This window comes from Camelus ferus, chromosome 7 (assembly GCF_009834535.1).
Source record: "Camelus ferus isolate YT-003-E chromosome 7, BCGSAC_Cfer_1.0, whole genome shotgun sequence".
NCBI classification, from domain to species: domain Eukaryota; kingdom Metazoa; phylum Chordata; class Mammalia; order Artiodactyla; family Camelidae; genus Camelus; species Camelus ferus.
In genome coordinates this window covers 50,409,866-50,432,698 of record NC_045702.1, presented here as the reverse complement: position 1 = coordinate 50,432,698, position 22,833 = coordinate 50,409,866, and the positions used below count along the sequence as shown (strand labels likewise).

At 33.9% G+C, this 22,833-nt stretch overlaps 1 protein-coding gene and 1 pseudogene across 4 annotated transcripts in view; one reads left to right on the top strand and one right to left on the bottom strand.

Annotated features, from left to right (window-relative positions):
• SNX13 (sorting nexin 13) overlaps positions 1-22,833 on the bottom strand; it is a 110,978-nt gene that overhangs the window by 58,512 nt on the left and 29,633 nt on the right. For 3 of the 4 annotated variants that reach the window (XM_032483891.1, XM_014563890.2, XM_006190139.2), the window contains exons 2-5: positions 13,787-13,899; positions 9,822-9,924; positions 8,494-8,583; positions 7,348-7,469 (exon numbers count right to left, since the gene is read on the bottom strand). In XM_032483891.1, coding sequence (XP_032339782.1) covers positions 7,348-7,469; positions 8,494-8,583; positions 9,822-9,924; positions 13,787-13,899 — 428 coding nt within the window. Of the gene's footprint in view, positions 1-7,347; positions 7,470-8,493; positions 8,584-9,821; positions 9,925-13,786; positions 13,900-22,833 lie in introns of those variants that run through there. The other variant, XM_032483892.1, reaches the window with a different exon arrangement.
• On the top strand, positions 4,695-6,285 carry LOC106730312 (annotated as a pseudogene).

The window sequence follows — 22,833 nt, the reverse complement described above, 5'->3', positions numbered from 1 at the left end:
ACATCACTTTTAAGATCACTTCCCAAGGAAATAAAGATACATGCCATTTATAGTTGAAAAAAGGGATTCTTATACGTATGTGTTCATAAGAATATAAAAAACAGAGAAACAGAAAAATGAATTTAGTTGAAAAAAATCATCCTAAATATCTTTACTGCTGACCACCAAATGTTTCTATTTATCTCGGGCTATAACAATAATACATGCCCTTTTTGTAAAATGTAACTTCTTTAGATTCTCTGCATCAGCTATAAATCAGCCATAAATCCACAATCCAAAGATCACTGTTATTATTTTAGTGTATTTCTTTTTAGTCTCTTTGCTATGCTCACATATTTACAATTTTTTACACAGCTAAAATCAGAGTATACACTATTTTGTATGATTTTTAGTCTAACATATTTCCTATTTGTTTAATAACATTTTCTAATATTTTACTGGATGCAGAACTTTGTATTCCAAGGGTCAGCAAGTTTTTTCTTTAAAGAGCCAAACAGCAACTATTTTAGGCTGTGCAGGCCATATCATCTCAGTTGCAATTAGTCAACTCTGCCATTGTAGCACAAAAGCAGCCACAGACAAAATGCAAACAAATGAGTGTGACTGTCCAGTAAAACTGTACACACAAAAACATGTACATGGATGTTCACAGGAGCATTCTTTATAACATCCAAAAGGTGGAAGCAACCCCAATATCTACCAACTGCTGAATGGATAAACAAAATGTGGTATATCCACACAATGGAATATTATTCAGCAATAAGAAGGAATAAGTAATAGTACATGCTACAACGCAGATGAACATTGAAAGTATTATGCTAAGTGAAAGAAGCCACTCACAAAAGACCATGTACTGTATTATTTCATTCATATAAACTGTCCAAATCCATAGCGAGAAGCAGCATATAACTGACCATCTAGAGCTAGAAGCTATGGGGGGGTGTATGAGAAGTGTCTGACAGTGGATACCAGGTTCCTTTGTGGGGTCATTAAAATGTTCTTAAATTGACTGTGATGAAGGCTGCACAACTCTATGAATATAGTAAAAGTCACTAACTTTAAGTGGGTGAATTGTATGGTATGTGAATTATATAAATAAACAATTAACCATCCTGGTCTCTTCTATATATATAAAAACATTAACTTATTTCACTCTCTTTTAAATATTTAGATGGTTCTCAATTGTTTTTGCATCTTCCTGATTAACCTCTCTTCAGCTAAGTTTTCAAATGGCAAAGAATATAAAATGGAAAGAGTGTAAAACTTCACTGCTGCAAATGTCCATTATTTGAGCTGTACTTGCCTTATGAACAAGTCTAGAAACATTCAATTTACATTTCTATGGCAAAAGGCAGTGAGAAAAACGGAAAACGTTCAGAACAAACCTCCTGTCATTCCAGAAACAGTGATACCATCACTATCAGAAACACTGAATCTTAGAAGCTACATATCCCTACGTCCTTCCCCTAGGAATACCCTTCAAGAAGGAACACAGTAGCATTAGAATGAATCTCCTTCCTGCTAATCTTATGGCTCAAAGGAACAAACGTATACAGGGTTAGTAATTACATTTCACTTTTGAAAGCAAAAAGTTACCTTGCTCACTTGTACCTTCTTACACACTAACCTCATTCCCCTTCTTAGAACTGTGCTCATACTATTTCTCTTTCCTAAGATGTCTTTCATTTCCCTCGTTCTATCTCAAAACATCCATTCCTAATGCTCCCTGGTGGTCTAGTGGTTAGGATTCGGTGCTCTCAAAACATCCATTCCTGAAGTCCAGTTTGGGCCTTAGTCCACATAAGGTCTTCATCAGTTACCCTGGTCTACTCTATCTCTAGATGAAATGCCCTAAGTACCATATAAATGACTACTTTATTTCTCTCCATTTCATGTGCTTTAATTTTGTCCCCCTTTCCCTCACCCTTGAAATATAAATAAATAAATAAAGCTAAGAAGATGAGGTCAAAGAATCTGTGTATATATCCTAGGAACATAATAAATAATAAATACAACAATAACAACAAAGTTAACATTCACTGAACACTTACTTTGTGCCAGATCCTAAAATGTTTTACATGCACCTTTTCCCCATATAATCATTACAATAACCCAAAATAAAACAATCACCCCATATTACTGATGCAGAGACTGAGTAACAGAAAGTCAAGTAACTTGCTCAAAAAGTCACTTATTGGGTGACAAATACTTTATCAAATATTTCATGGACATCATCTTGTTTGTCCCTCACAACTCTTAAGTTTGCTACAAGTACTAGTATCATTGTTTTACAAAGATGCTAAGAAATTTTCTTTTAAGTACACTGTAATTTAATGGTACCAGGAGAATTAGGCTTCCTGTCCTTTGTCACATTATTTTCTTTGAAGATAGAATAAAAATTCGTGAGTTATCACAGATTCATCCCCTAAAGCTCCAGTCCAACTGATGCCCAGGTTCCACAAAGAATTCAAGAGTGCTCTAGGAAAGTTTCCTTCCCCAAAATGCTAGAATAACAGGAACTAATGTTACTATGGAGTGTTATCATTACAAAGGACTCTCTCACATATGGTATCATTTAATCCAAACAACAACCTGATGAGAAGAGATGGGTTATCACTAGATTTAAAGAATTTGCTTTTTGCGCATTCAAGGCCATTGGGCCTAATAAATACTAGAGCTAAAGCTCAAAATCAGAACTTTGGATTCTAAGTATATCCTTTTCTTCCTGTTACACTGCAAAATCAGCATTTTGTTTTATGCTGATATTCCAGTGACTGTTTCCCCCAAAGTGATGAATAAATATAAACAGTAGAATGTGGTGATTCTAAATCATTTCTGGGTTCAAAGGCCCTTTCTAAAAATGAAATCTGTGGAGTCCACTCAACAGGAAACAAAGCACAGACAATTTTGCATACATTTTCAGGGCTTCATGGGCCTCTGGTTAAGAACCCTATACAAGATTGTAATTTGAAGGATAGAAGTGATAATTGAAGCCTCACAGTGCACAGCAGATAGCACAGAACAAGAATTTTTAAAGTATTCAAACGATTAGAACCAGACCTAATTTTCTTGATATTGGCATTGGAAATAGTCACGGAGCCTCGGTGAAGACATGCATTTTAGTAGTAATAGAAAAAGCCAATGATGGACAAAAATTAAGTCAGTCACAGAGAAGGCACAAACTGAACCTTACTGTATGCTTCAGGTTTTATGTCACATCATTTTTAGCCTGAAAGCAGCCTCAAAAGTACCTTAATTATTATCAGCTTTTTACAAGTAAGGAAACTAAAGCTCAAGAGAGGCTGATGAATTTGCCCCAAAACTTAAGGCCAAAGACAAACCAAAGCTATGAATTCAGATCAATCTAGGATGGGAGAAACCTGGCTCTTCCTGTTATCATCCAAATATTTAGCTGTTTGATAGCACAATTTTACAGAAAGGAAAAAAAAAAAAACAACTTGTGACAGGAAGTCTAAGGATGGTTAGAGGATCAACAACAGGGAAAGCACTGCCATGAGAGGAAAGAAAGGAGGGAGAAACTAAGACGAATAATCAAGATCAAAATAAATCTGGTAGGGAATGGAGGAAAGAACAGTGACTATTAAGAACAATCTGATTCTAATTCTTACTCTGCCCCCAACTCACTGGATAATCTTGCACTAACTACTTAACCTTTCTGGATCTTACCTTCCTCATCTGTGAAATTATACATGTTGGATGGCATAAAAACTTAAATTTCTAAATTCCTTCACAATTTTTTAAACATTTTCACAAATATTATTTTCATTACATTCCACTGAGCAAGGATTTTGCTTAAATCACTGCTGTATCTGCAGCATCTGGCTGGTACAAAGTAGGCACAAAATACTAGTTGAGTGAATAGATGAATTTGATCCTGACAATAACCCTGTGAGGAATGCAGAGCAGGACAGGTACTACTATGCTTATTTCACATATGAGAAAACCTAAAGTCCAAAAAATTTAAAATACCTGCTTACAGTCCCACAGCTAAATGGTAGAGCAGGATATGAACTCAGGAGTTCCAATTACTAGTCGAAAGTTCTTTCCAGGTCTAAATTTTGTTTTATTTTAATATACTCTTAAGCAGTCTGACACAAGAATAATGAATTCTTCTTATTCCCACCCTTACAAAGGGAGTAAAAATCATTAGGATGGTGTTACTATAAAAAGCAATGAATGAGTGATTCAGAAGAGTTATCTAAAAAAATACCTAATGCTCAATAATGTTACATATATAAAATAAAGGAGATAAAATCCAACTTCTGACTTCTTTCATTATACTATATTATAATAATTCGTGTTCCAGTGAGTCTACGTTCGTAATTATGGCTGACCACTTTATAAATGTTTGCTGTTAATCATAAGGGAGGAGCTCAAATCTATCTAAGCAAGGTTATAATTCAAACCATAAACCTTACCGTAGGCCTCTTCAGTGACCTGAGGCTGAGGAACTCACCTCCCACTCAAAAGCTTAAGATCAACGGAATTACAAAAGGAAAGTCTCAACAGAGCAGCATGAGCTAGAAATGTCTATTCGGACAGAGATGAAAACACAGTAAAAGCCCTAGGGCAAAGCTCTATCCTCCAAGACTCTCAGAAGTACAAAACTATCTCAAGAACCTAAGTGAAGGAGAAGAGGGGTTGGCTGGAAAATAACACCTTCAGATTTGAGAATGTACTCCTGGCAGAGCATGCAGCCTACTGCCTTGAGGCGACAGGCTAGTAGGAAAATCTCTGTGTAATGGGTAGCAAAATCTTTTATTAAAGGAAAAAAAGACTGCAAACTCAGCCAAACATAAATTCCTTTCTTTCAAAATTAAATAATTTCTGGATATGAAATGTCCCTCCCCCCTACCAAATTAAGTAGTTTATGTACAAAGATATAGACCAAAATATTTTGTCATATCGGAGGCAATATATAAGTGGGTTTTGTAAAGTGAGAATTTTAGTATATCTCACAAAAGAAAAGTTTCTTAAAGGAAACTCATTAAAATATACTTCTCTTCTAAAAGTAAATAAACTGAATATGCTCCACTGACTTTGGCTTCTTCTCCCTCTAAGAGGACTTCCATTAGGTATGTGCCAAAGGTAAGCGAGCAGTTTTACTGAACTATTTCCATAGCACTTGAATAAAAGAGTATCTGGGGTGACTTCTGAATCTCAGTGAACCCCAGTCTACGCTGCACCTGAAGCCACGGCCACCTACAAGCTGGTGCTGACCCCGCACAGAGGAAACACCTGGAATCTGGAGAACAGCATTTGCGGCTGGTGTGAAGCCAACCTGAGCCCAGTAGGAGATGAAGCGCCACGCACAGGTGCTACAAGATGCTGGCTATGAGTTTGACATCTGTTTCACCACCATGCAGAAGAAAACAATCTGGACCCTCTGTGCAGTGCTGGATGCCACTGACCAAGTGTGGCCGCCAGTAGTGAGGACCTGGCCTCAATAAAGCAGAAACTGCTGCTAAGCATGGCGAAGCCCAGGTAAAGATCTGGAGGCACTATGATGTCCCACCACCTCCAATGAAGCTCAACCAGTTTATAGCAACATCAGTAAGAACTGCAGGTATGCAGATCTCACTGAAGACCAGCTACCCTCCTGTGAGAGTCTGAAGGACACTACTGCCAGAGCTCTGACCTTCTGGAATGAAAAAATTGTTCCCCAGATGGAGGAGAGGAAGGGGTTCTGCAGACAGTCCATGGCAACAGTCTTCAGAGCACTGTCACCCATCTGGAGGGTCTCTCTGAAGAGGCTACCATGGAGCTGCTCCTGCCCACTGACATTCCCACTATCTACGAACTGGACAAGAACCTGAAGCTCATCAAGCCCTTGGAGTTCCTGGGAAATGAAGAGCCCATAAGGAAAGTCATGGAGGCTGTGGCTGCCCAGGGCAAGGCCAAAAAGTGCAGGCAAGCAGGCCGACTACTTTCCCAAGAACACCCTCCCGGCCCAACCCATTCCTCTGCACCTCTCCCCTGAACATGTCACACTGACCACATCTGTAGGCATCTTAAGTTGCAGCTTCAGATGGAAATCAGTGGCTCTCAATTTCGTTTTAGCCATTTTGTCTCGTTTCCACTTCCTTCATACAATCTAGTCAGAACAGCACCTCTGGGGCATGGATCCTCAGTCCATGCCAAGGGAAGATTTATCGAAGAGGGTGGAAAGGGGACATGGAGGAACCATGTTAAGTGTGACCAATGAGGCGGAGCAAGAGAGCTTATTTGTGTTTCCAGGAGGTAGTCCTATACTAGTCTGTAGTCAGATGACTATCTGGGAGGCTCTAGTGATTCCAGTAGAAGAATGCAAACTGCATGGTGATGCAAACAAACATTTCCTTCCATACTCCAGAGGAGCTGGCTTCAGAAGATTGGGATCAATCCTGGATGTTTACGTGTTACATTTACTTTTACCAAAAAAAAAAAAAAAAGTATCTACCTACCTAAAGTATATAGTTGTATATATTAAACATTTCATATATTATTTATATCTGTAAATATTTTAAAATATGAACAACAAAAAAACTGGGGGTTTCTAGTGGTGGTTGACATCAGAAAATAAGCCATTCCTTACACCAACATGAGATAAGCTCCTTGACTTCTAAGATACAGGAATTCAGCCTGCTGTGTATTTTAGAATCTCTCCCTTGCCTTACTGTTTTATGGCAGTGAAATGCCTCTTAATCACGTTCAAGTGTGTCTTTCACTGTGTCTGATTTCTGAATCATGTTCTAGTTGTTTGTCCCTGCCATTTGGCTCATTTTGAGCATAACTGTACTAAATCCTATTTCCAGAACAGTACAATAAAGGAGTGATGTGCAATTCAAAACAAAACAATATCCGGGGAAGAGGGAAAAAAAGTATTATCAGTAAGTGGAGTAGGGAAGAGGATATAGCTCAGTGATAGAGCACATCTTTAGTAATCATGAGGTCTTGGGTTAAAATCCCAGTATCTCCATTTAAAAAGGATGGGGGGGGGCACTTATACTTCAGAAGGTGCTGCGAGTAACAATAAACATATATTAAAAAAAAAAAGACTTTGAATAATCACATGATTGGATAATTGGACCCTGAGGAAGAAATTGACTAAGAGAACTAGGGTTTTTAATCAAGATAAACATTCTGTAAATGCAAAGGTTAAATTTGAAGGAGTAAAGGTTTTTAGGGCTCTAGTTCTATAATCTAAGAGTTATCCCACAATAATAATATCCTGTTCTACTTACCTTGTAAAAATCAATTTTCTCCTCACACTTAAAAGTTATTTTCTCTATTAATACAAACAATACGTTTAAATTTTTCTGCATAAATACAATGCAGTGACCTTACCTAGTAGCAAACTGAATGAGTGCATTTTGAAGAGTCTGTCTAATTTCAAGAAGAAAAGATTCATCATCACTTAGTGTATAATACCAATACTGGACATAATCCCTCAAGGAAAACTGGATAACCTAAAACAAAAATATTGCAGAAAAAAAGAAATTTTTAGGATTTAGTGGCAAACTTCAATCTAAAACTATTATTTGCAAATTCTATTTATTTTCTACATACTAAATTGTGGTGGTAAATAATTGCCTTCATTACAAAGGTATCAATATGCTAAAAACCACTTCCAAAACTTTTAAATTAACTTGGTAGCCCAATTCATACACTGCCCAATTTTTTTTTTAAATTAAAGAATTATCTGTATCCAAGTCCTACCAAAATTCAGGTAAGGATGAAGTTTGCAGAAAAAAATAAATTTCCAATGCTATAGTATAATGAAGAGTTTTAATCAGTTTGATAAAATGAGATGCAAAATAACTGTCGACACCCTAATTCTCAAAAGAAAACATTTTTCCAAGATTATATCATCAGATTCACTGCAGTCAAATTACAAAAATGACATAGTTCACTAAATTCTAATACCTTTGATACTGCCAACAGTATTAAGTTAGCCAATAAACAGCAAATAATATAACTTAATGTATAATGTTTTTACAAATCAGATAAGCTAAATAGTTCATCTATAAAATAATATTAGAATTGTAACATACACATTATTTTTAATAATCATACCATCAAGCATCAATGAAAAATATTTTGGAAGAGAATAATTTTAATTCTAATTTTAAAAATATTTTTGGAACAAATCAGGAATACCTATTCTAAAAAGTAATAAATCTAGCAGGAAAAATGTCTGATTTATCAAACCACTATGCTTGTTCATCAGCTAAAGAGTAACATTTTAACCATAAAATAATTAGAAACATTGTCAAATGTCAGTAAAAACCTTTTTCCTAAATGTGAATTCAACTACACTTATTATAAATAAGTCCATAAATAAGGCAGCATCTTAAGTATAGAATCCAAGGATAGCATTATAATGAATCTCCAGCATATTACATAAATAATAAAATTATTTCTTAGTATTTTCAAAAGAAATACACCTAGCACACAACATACGGAATTCAAATACCACATACTGAAACTCACTTGCTGGAGAGGTTCATCAATTATATTGGCACCTGTCAATCTTCTATCAATCTTTATAGTCCTGGCTTCCCGTTTCATTTCTTCTAAGCACTGAAAGGAAACCATAACATTTTATTGCATAGTTTCTTGACTTAAAATCTCTGTAGTTTACTTCTAACTGAACATTCATTGTAACTACCCTGCATTATCTTCAAGACAATAAATAACCTTATTTCTTGAGACTTGAATATAAAGCAAATACTATTTTCCAAAGTAACAAAACTAGACATCCAGGGAAAAAAAATCTCATTATCCTCAAAAAACTTAATAATCAGCAAATATTATTCAGAATGTGAGAAACTGAAAATATACACACACACTGTTGCTATATTTCAATGACATTTTATATTCATAAGTTAGTGTTTCAGGTGAGTCAAATGTCTTTGTTAAATACTGCCCTGTTTCCTCTTTCTCCCTCCCAGCCCAAAACAGTATACCAGCTGCTAAATGAATATATTTTTAATTGATTTTATCTATGGATGATTTTTAACAACTAAAGAAAAGAAAAGAAATTTCATTTTTTCTGTAGTCTTTAGAAAGATCCGTGACCTGGAAATAGGGTGAAAAGTAGTGGTACCCTCTTCAATTAAAAATACAAACCAAAGCACAAATACATGTGAAAAAAAAATGTTTCAAGTTATAGCATGCAACTTCTAAGATTTTTTTCATAAAACATACTTACAAATCATTTTAGGAACAGCAAATCAAAATAATTATTTTTATACCATGTATTAAAAAATAGATATAAAGACTTAAACAGTCTTGACTGATTTATTACTGTTTAGGATCTTAACTCTTAAAACATTTTGCATCCTCTCTATGTACAACTTAAATGAATGGAAACTATGGATGGCTTAAAAATGATTCAAAAAAAGAAAAGGTTCATTTCTTCAGAAAGATTTGTGAGCAAACCCAAAGAATATACATTAATGGGTGTTTTAAAGGAAGACAGAAATAAGTCTCAGAGGTTACTTTTAAAGTTAAGTAAGTTTTAGAAAAATGTATTTATTTATCAATATGAAAGTCTCATTAGCACACAATGGACAAGTTAATAATTGTAAAATTAAATTACTGACATCAACTCCAGACTGTCTGCCTCTCTTCATACAAGAAAAACCATTCCAATCCCACAATAATAACTGAAGCCTGATCAGATACTCTCTCATAAATTTATAGTGAGCATTAGTGAACATAGGGAAATTATAGGAAAAGCCATATAAAGATGGTCACATTATCATCATTGCATACAAAAAGGACTTCAAGGTTTCATATTCCTTTCCCCTACTTACCTTAGGAATCCCCGTTGATGTTGGAGGAAGAAATGAATGTTCACACTGCTCTAGGTACTTCTCTGAGTTTGTTTTTCCAAACAGGAGAGTAACCACAAAACCTCTGAAAATATTTAATTATAGGTACAAAAACAAAATTTTACTATAATTTAACACATTACCAAATATATTTTTTCAGATTTAATACATGGCTTATCCTTCACTAAAAAGTCAGTTTGTGACCTTGGCAAGGCAAGGAACTGACAGATTTTGTTATATGCTGAAGTTTAAAACAACTATAAACATTTTGTGAATTTATACAATAATTCCTTTCCAAGTTTTCATCCAATATATTTCATAAAGAATCCCGGGTAACACTTTCAAACTTCAGGAAAATAAGCCTTCACTAAATAAGTAGGCAAGCTAATAACCAAGGATAAAGACAAATGAGACTGTACATCTATAGCTGAATCACACACTTCTATAGTTCTGTTAACTAATTAAAGATATAACTTGCCACTAGGAAAATAGAATAAACAAATAAAGGCTATACGGGAAAAAAAACAAAGAGCTAATTTATAACTTCTTTAAAATAAGCCTGGAATTAAAAAAGAAATACAAATATATCATAAAGCATTAATTACTTTTAAAACAATTACGGAGTAAAGGTAAATACTGGTTTGGAAATATTTTAAGTATTGACAAATGCAATCAGTATTTCCTACTTTAAAATTTACCATATAAATCTAAGCACTACTAAGTAGACAGGAAATCCATAAAAGAAAATTAAAATTTAATTTTATAATAATTTATAGTAACCTTACAATGATTGAAAGAATGTAGTGACAAAAAGGGAACAGTGAAAAATTGACTATGGTCAGCCTGAAGGGAAGATTCTCAAGGTCTTCCGCTTTTTGTGGCTACCTGCCACTTCACTGCTCTTCAGTACAAGTACCACAAAAGTAGGGAAGAAGGGTGGAGAACAGCAGTAAAGTTAAATCAACTTGTCATCAATTCTGTTTGTTTCTTTTTTAAAAGGCTAGACTCAGAATTATCAGTAAATTTCACATATCGGTGCTGTATCTGATATTATTACTAAGAAGAAATTTGGTCATATTTACAGACACAATAAAATGCTTGTATTAAGTTAACAATGTATTTCTAAAAACATTATCATGAAACAGACTGATAAAACATTAACCTTTGTCCACAGTATGACAGTAGAAAAGTAAGCTAAGGAACAGTGCGATCTTAGAAAGAACCTAATTAATAGCTTCAGCCTTGAGGTTTAGTAAAAACAGGTGCTACAAATAATTGCATAACCAAACAAATATAATAAATGCCATTAACCTCTATCTTTATTGATGGTATCCCAAAATGACAACCCCCCCAAAAAGGAAGAAGGAAAACCAAAACAAACAACCCCCCCCAAAATTCCTGAGTGGTTTTCTTTTCAAGGCTTTTCTTTACATGTATATAGGTAAAACTGCAGAACTCAAAAACTTAAGTTTTACTAGCCAAAAAAAAGGGAGGGTAGTTTCTGTTAAAAAGAAAAAAAAAGTATAAATTCTTCTCTGACTTGCATATTAAGCAGGAAAAAGAACACATCTTTAAAAACTTTACACAACAACCAAACAAACCACTAAAACTAAGAAATGATTTTAATTATATAAAATGTGATTATTGTACTTAAGATTGATATTTAAAAGCCTATTTTTGCTCTTAAAATTCATAAGGCTCATAAAATTCATAACTATACTAAGTTACATTAAAGAAGGGACAATTGTTCTTCATTAGAGCCAAAATTAGAAAGATTTTTGACTCAGGAATTATGATACTCATTGACTGTAACTGAGTAACCTGGGAATGCTTAATTAACTAATCCCCTGAGATGATTTTGGGACGCTTGCTAGTATATAAATTAAGTCCCCTTATTGTGACAGTGAGCTTCACTGAGGTCAACAGTCTGGAACAGTATATCAGATAAATTCATAACATAACATGAACTTGGAATTTCAGACTCTACCATATGACTTAATATTATCTAGAGTTTTTAGTGGCCATCACCCACTTACCAATATCCCACCCTATCTAAAAAATTTACAGAACTTTACAAGTATCCAAAAATTTTTTTGAAATTATTTCTTGATAAATTAGCAGACTCAGAAGGGGAACAACAAAGATTCCTGTGACTTTGAAATGAATGGATGTACTAATATGCCACACTGATGAGGTATATTGAGGGTAGGAGAGTATATATGTGTAGGTTGGGAGGGCTATGTGCAAACTCTGTATTTTCTGCTCAATTCTGCTGTGAACCTGAAACTGCTCTAAAAAATAAAGTCTATAAATAAAAGAAAAGAAAAGAACGGATTCATCACGTGTCCCAAATTTTATATGGAGCAGTTTAGTCTAAGAGAAAAACACTTCTCCGACCCTTTACCTTCCAAGGTCTATAAAGCTGCCCTTGTTTATAAAGCTGCAATTTCCTCCCTTTCTGAAGTATTGGAAAATATTCTGAAATCCTTCTTCACTTTTGCCAAAGGCTTAGTCAATTATTGAAATAAAAGAAATCTTTCCTTTTCAGAGAAACATCTCCTCAAGGCAATTTCCTTTCCAATCAGTAAAAGCAGCCGTAACCTTGGGGGGAGTGGTACAACCATGCAGCTATGAAACCATGCAGCTATGCAACCATGCAGCTCTGGCCTTAATTTGTGACTGAGGAGTGTAATTTAGGAAGCCCTAATGGCTGCAGATCTACAAAGTCTTCAATCATGTTTATAATCCATAAAGATATTCAAAACTCCATTTATCAGATTACTACGGCTTATTTCTTAATTTTTTCACTACACAGTACCACAGTCAAACAATTATAATGAAAATACTAAGTCTAAAATAAAATGCAGTTTTATGAATAGTTCTTGAGGTAGCTTCTCAGTTTAATTAATTCTCACTTGTTCAACAATCAGTGGGTGACCGCCCTATAAAACGGCTACACTTGACTTTCAAACCCATATCCTGAAAGAGGTGACAGGTGGTAGATATATTCAGAAGCCATATTCCTAGGGTCTATTTAGACAATCTCTCAGGCCACAGTTTATATACATCCTGTTCAATTCAGCTAAGTCCTCTAAATCTGTGGACTCAAACAACTCCTCCAAATGTTTGGGGCCTCAAAGATTTCTTCATAAGAACTGATGAGTATTCACTGCACAAATAATTACATGAAGGTATCATATAGATACATATACATACACACACATATATACATTTATATAAACAACAAAATACTCACTTCAGCTAAACTACCTTGGTTAGAATATCTAAGCATCTCTCTTATCTATACATTTTCCTACATACAGTTCATATCTGATACTAAATGTTCTACATAGGATGCTGTAGTAAATCATAACTGAAATCTCTCCTAAAAGGTTTATCAACTCAAAGTAAAGCATAAACATTGTAAATCAAAAACCATGAAGAGAGAACTGCAAAATCAGGTGTCTGTTTGAATTTTCTAGAACAAAATGACAGCATTCACTAAGGTAAATAATTAACATTATTGTTCAAAGTCTATCTTCTACTATGTAAAACTTGATGCATCATCTGAATTTAACTTAGATCTTACTATCAAAGAGAAGAGAATTTTAACCTTAAAGGGGGAATAACACCAGAAGGCGTACAAAAATTTTTTAACTTTTCAAATTACACAAAAAAGGTTGTCTTTGGAAACTGAAATTTATTTTTGAAGATGAATACCCATATTCCTGGTACAAATAACCACCATCACTTCTATTTCTATAGGTATCTTAATTTTACTATTTTTAACTTTGGTAAAAACCATTTGCAAAGACAGAATTCACAAATAAATCATACTGCCATTTTTCATGGTAATTTCTTTTTTCTTGAGGTCTCATGGTCATTTGTTTCAATTCTGAACAACTGAACATCACATGAATTGTAAAATTATCATTGAGAATACTTACCCACCCACAAAGCAGAGGATATAAAATGCCAAATAAAATATTACAAAGGGTCCAAACGTTATTAGAGAAAGGACAATGCCAAGGCTTCCCCATCCCCATATGGATAGACTGGTCTGAAATAAAGCAGGGGAAAAAAAAGTTTCAATAAACAAATAATTTTCCATATGAATTAGAAAAGAATGAGCAAGACTTTTACGCAGTTTATATTTCTCTTAAGTATTTATGATATTATTTCAGTAACTGTTAAAAATATCTCTTCTGAAAAGTGTTAAGTGCACTCTTGGAAATTTATCTACAAGCAACAATATACAAAATCTGTATGCAGTGACAAATTTATAGCATATCAGCAATGATTTTTTAAAAAATCTAGTGGCAATGTATATGTACAGCAAGAAAAAGTTACACAATCGTTAAATGATAAGCTGTCATGAGAAGTGATAACAAAGTATTTATTAAAACATTTATAATTTATATATGCAAAAGCATGTATAAAAGGTTAAGACTACAAAGTTGTACTTACTTAGAATATTTCATTTTAAAAGTTAGTCCCAATACAACTACAGCATAATGAGACGTTTTAAAAATTAAAATTTCCAGGTAAGAAATCCGTATCTCATTGAAAACTGTTGTATTTTTCTTTTATTCAAATTGCATGAATTTGTAAAATTATAACTGCACAACTTCCAACTTCCAGTTATCAAAATTTACTGAGCTCAAAAACATTTCCAAAAATTCTCCATCCTTAAAAATAAACAAAAAACCCTATTTCATTTAGAATTATACTGTATTATCTATTAAAAATACTCCTTTTGTTGAGGACAAACTGGATTTTAGCAATTTAAGTCACTATGAATAAATTTATTCAATTCAACAAGTTCCTCCAACCATTTGCCTTGTACTGTTGAGGTATACAAAGGAAGCATTTGTCCCACTCCTGCCATCAAGGAGCACAGAGAAGAATGTCTTACAGGAATGAAACAATTAGACACTGAACCAAATGAAAATAATAGAAAGTATTATAAGATGTTAAAATGAACAAAATTAATGACCAAAAAACTATGGAATAGACAGTAAGTGCTGTGGATTATGAGAAAAAGGACAGTTTTATTTATTCATTCATTCACTCATCAGTCATTGACTGCTTCCTATGTGCTGTAAGTTTAAGGTGCTGGGGATATCACAAGGCATAAAACATTCCCTCATAGTCTACAGTCTAGTAAGGGAAGAACAACAAGCATACCCTCATAAATTTACACACCTTCCTATGTTTACATTCCAGAAGACGGAAAAAGACAAACAAGTAAATATTCAGTTATATAAGATGGGAATAGTGCTATGCAGAAGAATAAAGCAAATATATGTGATTGGTCTAAGAAGCTTTCAATGACTGACCCATGAAGAGAAATCTGGGTTAAGAGTCTTTTAAGGAGAATTTATAATAGTGAGTCTTCCTAACTCTCAAATAATATTCTTCCATTTATACATACCTTTTTTTTTATGTCCCTCAGTAAGAGGTTTTTTTTTGTTTCTTCTTCTATAAAAGGCCACACAACTCTTGTTGTTCGTATTTTTATTTGTTTTTTTCCTCATCCTGGGTACTCATCTTTTTAACCAGAGGACAGAATGCCTGCCAATGAAGTTATTACTCTGCCCTCATGATCTCCTTCTTGAATCAGTTGAAGATACTATTTCACCTACAGAAGTGGTCTCCCCTGACTTCTTTCCAAGAGCTGAAAGTAGGCCATGGTGATTCAGAATAAAGTACAGGGTAGCCCAGGCCCTCTGAAAATACTGCTGAGCATCCAGTAAGTAGCATCCAGTAAGTACCTGGTCTACACAGCAGCACTGTCAGATGACCAACTATAGAAACAGATGTTATTTCCCAAGATTCACTCAAAACCTTTTCCACTGACTTTCCTGAAAAGAGTTCTTATAAATTCTCATGAAAGCTGAAACCAGACTATGACTCAGATACTTTATTCAACCTACCTTCTTCAATGAGATTTGATCTAATATTAACATCACTCTTCCTTAATAAAGTTTTATTTATGCTTGCTAGTCAGTTTTCAAAGCTAAACAACTTATTGTTTAAGGATCTATTCAGAGGTTTTTAAAATGAAACTAAACAAAACGGCTCCCTCTGGAGATAAAGGAAGAAAGGGAGCATGCAATAAGAGGACAGTACACAGGGCACTTCTCAAACGCTCAGTACTCAAATGTTCTATCTCTTAAACAAGTGTTTGCTTGAAGCTATATAAATGTGTTATTTCTCATCTGTTTAAATCATATCTTTCACAATTAAAGAAATTTTCAAAAGAAAATCACAATTATATAATATCAGAAAGATTATTTAACTCAATTACTTAATGAGGAGATGCTCAATTGTCTAAAAACTCAAGTTTTCAGAATCCTACAAGTCTCTTTCTCATTTGAAAACAGCAGAATCATCAAAAAACAAACTCTTCATTCAACAAATATTTGTGAATACATACAATATGCCAAGTGCTAGTAATTTAACAGTGAACAAAACAGACATTACTGCCATATTAAAAAAAAAATCTACGAGAGAAGACCCTTTCCTTAAATAAGTTTGAGAGAAATTTCTATATTCCAAAGACTAATAAAGTTAAACATTTCCAATCAAGCAAATCAGATACTCATTTGCTTTGCAGTTAATCTCTTACAATATTTAACTTCAAATGTTAAACTATTCAACAAAATATCAGAATAGGTTATTGTCCAAAATTAAGCAAGTTTTATGATATATTTAGTGTTTCCATATAAAATTTGGCTAATACTATAATTTTATTATCTGGTAAGATTAAGAAAAACTTGATTTAAAACCATTTAAAATTTTTGGATTCTAATTATTTCCATGATACAGAATGATAAAACTTAGGATAATTTTATACTACATCAGAGACTTTTTACAAATTCAAACAGGTATTACCCCCAAGATTTGACCTAAAATGGAAGCCAGAAAAAAGAAAAAGAAAAAAGAAAATAGAAAAGAAATCTACATTAGTCATTTACATGAAAATAATACTTGATATATTACTATTTTCTTATCCAAATACAATAATCAACACTGAAACAGCCATGTATTTGGTTTCCTAAAACCACCTACACTCCAACTGTGAGATGGAAGAAGCCTTCAGGATCATCAACTGCAGTACTTCTTAAACTTTAAGGATCTTATTAAACGCAGATTCTTAAAATGCAGATTCTGATCCATTATGTCTAGAGTGGGGTCCTGTGATACTTTCATTTCTAGTAAGTGACCAGAACTGTGCAGAACTAAGGACAATTCTATACTTAAAATTCTCCCTAAATTAATCTCTAGATCCTCAAATCTTACTCACAGTTCCAGAACCCCCAAACCTCTGAAAACCAAAGCTGTAGCAAGCATTATACATACATACCTCATTTACTTCTCAGAACAACTTATGAAGTAATCAAGAAGGTATTATAGCATAGTGTTCCAAGTATGAACACTGGAGTCAGACTAAGTGGAAATCTCACCTTTACTAATATTAGCTGTGTAACCACTCCATGCCTTCATTTCCTCACCTACCTTATGTGGTTTTTGTGGGAAGTAAATGAGTCCATGGTCTAGTGGTCAATTTTAGCTTAATCACTATTATTATTTCTAGTTTAGCAACAGAGAAAATAAGGTACAGAGGAGTTTTTTAAAAAGTGGTCCAAAGTCACACAGCTTATAAGAGTGGGATTTGATCCCATTCAAATCCAGTCTCCTTAATGAACCTTAAATTTGTTAGCTGACAACTGAAGCTAAAGGTCACAACAAGAAAAAAATGTTAAAATTATAAATGAGTGCTTTCTTTTATCTACTAATCAGCTTAACATGCCTCCCAAACAATTAGAAAACTAGATGTAATGAATTTAATAAGCCCCTGGTTTGAATATGAAGTACATAATATAAAGAATAATTTTTATTAGACAATCAGTTTATCCATACATACTCTACATAAATAATGGAAACAATTTTTGTTTCAAAGGGTATCAATTTATTAGCATGCCCTGATACCTATTTGTAATAATTTGCACAGGGACATACAAAGACACAAAAATGACCCCTACTGCCAAGAATGAAGAAATGATAATGCAAAGAATTTTACATGCCTCCTGATAGTAGAAAGCAAGTGGAAATAATTTATATTGTGATGTTTATGCCTATCAAGTCATACTGACATTTATCTCATTTGATCCTTATCACAGACTTTTAAGATAAGAAAGGTAACGTAATATAGCACCAAGAACAAAGAATCAGAAATTACAGGTTCCAGCTTGCCACTAATGTTCTGTATAACCTCTGCAAAATCACTAAACCTCTATGGATCCAGAATTCACACTACCATAGTGAAGGAGCTGAGTTGTGAGATCATCTCTCAAGTCAAATCTATCTAAAGCAGACTGATTAACTTTGGTCTGACACAGTTAATACGGTGCAGAGCCAGGCTCAGACTGTTCTGGCTACATGTGGAGAGCAGGGCTAGGTGGAAACAGCTATTTTTAAATCACATGAAGAATAGAATGTCAGGGCCCCAAGAGAATGGACCTTGGGCTCCCATAGGAGTCTCACTAGAGTGAGTCCACCACTCAGGTATATTCACCTGGTATGTCTCAACACATTATATGGCACAGGGCAGCCAGACTGGGCTGAGAATCTTAAAGCTGGCACTACTTCAGTGCTAACTTGGGTCACAGAAATTATATAAATGAGTTCAACAAGAAAAGTAAGTACTCATAAGATGAGTCACCTTATTGCAACTATAAACTGTTTTCCTTCCACCTTATTCCATCTATAATAAATTGGAAGTTCTTCTCCAAGCAATTTCAATAGAATATGCTCCTGACACTCAACTTTGGCTCATTCAACATTATATAATAATTTAGCCAGGGCCTGCTACAAAGAAGCTGCCCACTAAATATGGAACTAATTAATCAGTTTACTAACTAAAGAAGTGAAATGGGGGAGGGAATGGAAAGAGAATGAAGGAGAGAAAAAAAGGAGGAAAGGAGTAAGGGCACAAAAAGGAAAAGGGAAAGGGTAAGGGAAAAAGAAAAGGACTCTAAACTGAAGTCCTCCCCCTCACCTCCACCTTATTATTATGATTTTAGGCAGAGCTGTACATTCCTATCAGCACAACCTACACCAAACCCCCACCCTCAAAAAAAAAATCTCCCAAGAGGTTGGTCCTTTTTCTCCCATAGGACTGATGTACAGAAACAGTGTTCTTTCAGCTGTCTCAACATGCCCTACACCAGCCCACGTCACTACTTCCTTTTTGAGGAGGCAGCCACAGAGAGGCAGTCACACAGGGATCATCATCAGTACATTTGTTGGCTAAATTGGTCCCAAATCCCTCTTTTTATGTTCCTGGGAGAAGGAAATAAAGATCTTCTTCCACTCGCACCAATTTAAGATACCCAGTATATCCTTGGGAAGATGACTCAAGACTAGTACGCTTTGGTGCACGTTTTCAATGCAGCTGTTGAGCCAGGAGGGATAGATGACTTTGTCTCCAAGACGGCTAACTGCCCAACTGGCAAAGATAATGGCCACGACATATACCTGTGGAGTTTCTCTGCCCTCTCCCAACTAGGGGTGCCCACAATAACTAGATTATACACACACATATATACCAGTCCCTATGTATCTTTAGTTCTTTGGTAACAGAATGCTCTCCCTTATGACAGAAGTCTATTGTTCGACTTTTAAACATCTTGAAGAATAATTATATACATATATGAAGATTTCATAAGCCTTCATTTTTTTTTACAGCAGTAGTTATAATGGTCATAGACTGCTACATAATTAGGACTCCTAGCATCCAATGACAAAGAAAATATAAGAAAACAAAAAAGCTACAATTAACTCCGTGTTTTTTAAACTAGATTCTATCAATTACAAAATAACTATACACAGTTTGAAATAACAGCAGGTACACTCATATTATTTGTTTAATCAGGATACAAACTAAGTTAGGCTACACAATCCTTTCCCACCCCACAGCTCAAACATTGGGAATCACTGAATTAGAATCTAGAAGAAATCACAGTATTGAAAAAACAAAAGACCATATTTACTGAATGTTTTTCCTTATACAGAAAGAATAATAAAAGTATTTAAATGTAGATGGGGCAGTACAGCAAAGAACAGTCCTAACAGGCTTCCAGAAGACTCAAAGCCTCCAATTGTAAAACCACTTTACCAAGGTTTCCTGAATTTCTGATAAAAGGTCTAATAGATACACAAAGCTGAAATGAATTAATCAAAGGCAATTTTTTAGAAACTATATTTTTCTAGTTATACATATTGTTTTTACAACTTAATAACTTCAAAAATAATGGTAAAGATTTTTTAAAACGAACTTTTAATCTTTATCAAAAAGAAATAAATTAGATTATTTTCCTTATAAATGTTTCCTTTTCACAGGTAAGTGTGTGTCTAATTTAAATTGATATATGTATCAGTCTCATTCCTAAACAAATATGTGTGTGTATATATATGTATAGACAGATGACATACAAAAATGAAAAGTAGTCCTTTAAAAATAATTTATGGAAGCAAGAAAAAAAGGCGGGGGGGAGGGATAATTAGGTTTATTTATTTAATGGAGGTACTGGGGATTGAACCCAGGACATCATGCATGCTAAGCATGCACTCTATTACAGAGCTATACCCTCCCCACTAAAGCAAAAATTTTAAAGCTACCAAATAAGACAGTTAAATTTCTAATTATGTGAGTTAACAGAATCCATCAAGATATCAGAAAAGAAAGTATGAATTCTGTGTATTTTGAATAAATTTTTTTGCATAAGCATATCTACCCTGATTATTTTTTAAATCAGTAACATACTAGTGAATAAAAGTATGTACAGCTATCAAGCATCTAAGAAAGGGAGGGTGAAAGTTATAAACATATACACATTTGTTTATTCTTTAATGTAAGGATACACAGAAACTTTTTTAAATGAAGATCTATGAGAAATGGAGGAAAATGGGGTAAAGGGGACAGGGATAAGAACTAGACAACTATGAAAATATCTCATTCTGCAGATCTGATTTTATAATGGTATAAGTATTCTACATTTAAAAGAATTCAAAAGCAATCTTTAAAATTCAAAAATAAAGTAAAATTTAAAAATCTAACTGTACATACTAACAATGTGGAAATTACACAGAGAAACTATTTCAAGTAATTTTACAATATAGTAATTTGACTGTGAATCATTGCTTCAGTAAAAAATAGTGTTGGTAGTTCCACTAAAACAAACCAGAGCTATTGGAGGAATGGATGATTCCAAGTCTGGAGCAGGAAATGAGTTTAAGATGGGCCTGGAACACCATACCAGAAAGCTACCAGAGACTACTGAGAGTATGTCAAAACAACTCAGGAGACAACTCAAACCTGAATCTGATTTAGGAAATGTAGAAGGCTAAGAAAATGTTACAATACACCATGGAGATGAACTTAGCAATATTCAGACTATGGGAAACACTAAAGAGCAAAAGACTCAATTTCTTCAACAAATAAAGGATAAAGGGGAAAAAAATAAAGAGAAGGAGGGAGAAAGAGAAGATAAAGGTTTGGAAGAATCTGCGGGTTAAAACTGCAACATGTGGAGCTTACCCAACTTGATTTTAACAAAAAATACAGTGGAAAAAGGAGAAGAAGGAGGATGAGGAGGGAAAAGAGGAAAAGAAGAAAAACTGGGTAATTCTAAACATTTTTTGAGTATTTAATGACATTAACAAGTTACTGTTTATTTTTCACCTAATATAATGAATGGCACCACCTATTAAGTTTTAACAAAAAGAACCCTTATGTTTTAAAGAAGCATGATGAAGTATTTAAAGATGAAATCATGTATCTGGAATATGCTTCAAAACAATTCTGAAAACAGACAAAGGAAGAAAAGTAAAAAAGAACACAGATAAAATATAATTAACCATGGGTTCATAAATGTCTAAGCTGGGTATAAGGACAGGAAGGTCATTATACTAATCTTTCTACTTTCAATGTTTGAAATCTTTCACTAAAAAAAAAATTTAAACACACACAATAATCACAAAATTCACTCACACAATAAATGCACTTGCATTTCTTAAGTAACCAATGCAAGAAATAAAAAGCCCTCAAACATGCTACATGTTCACAATCCAGAGAATTAACCTGGGATTAAGAGTCTCCTACGATTAGCTGATACTAGAGCAATATAAACTTGGCTATTCAATTAAGAAAAAGATTATTTTAAGTATGGAACTACTTTAAGTAATGAGTTTTAATATCCTACTTTGTGTGTGGGTTACGTATTCATTTCATGCAAGAACTACTGTCCTTCGAAATAATTATTTAAGGGGAAGTTATACTGATTCTATAATAATTAGGTAGCTATGTATTGGGTCTTAATTATACAAAGATGAATCCAACAGTTTCTGCCCTCAACATGCTCACAAATTAAAAAAGTAAAATATACATATAATGATAACATAAATGTGGCGAGTACCATATAGAAAGATGTGCAAAGTGTTTGGGAATACAAAAAAGATAAAGCCTTCAGAGCTTAAACAGAACTGACACTACTTTTAAATTGTCTTCAAAAGGCAGCTTTTCAGTTAAACAAGAAAAATCAACCTCTCTTTTTTTTTTTTTCCAATTATCCACTTCTTTCCATCAAAATGGTATTACCCCAAACTAATTATTAACTTTATTTACTGAAGTTTTGGTAATTTCCAAAAATAAAAATTCCAAGTGAACAAAGATTCACAAATGCTAAGGCTACATACGTGTGTGCCACAGGGGAAGTACTCTTTGATTCAAAAGTAGGACAGAGAAAATGATTTGTTTACTGAACTTAAGCCCAATGCTAAAGGCGATTTATACTTTTATGTCTAAATATATTTAAAGATTCCATTTATAAGTGGCAACAAAGTAAGCTGTGAAGGGTAAATGCACTATTCAAGGGTTTCCAAAAACTACATATAACCAAAGATAGTCTTTTCAATGAATGGTGCTGTC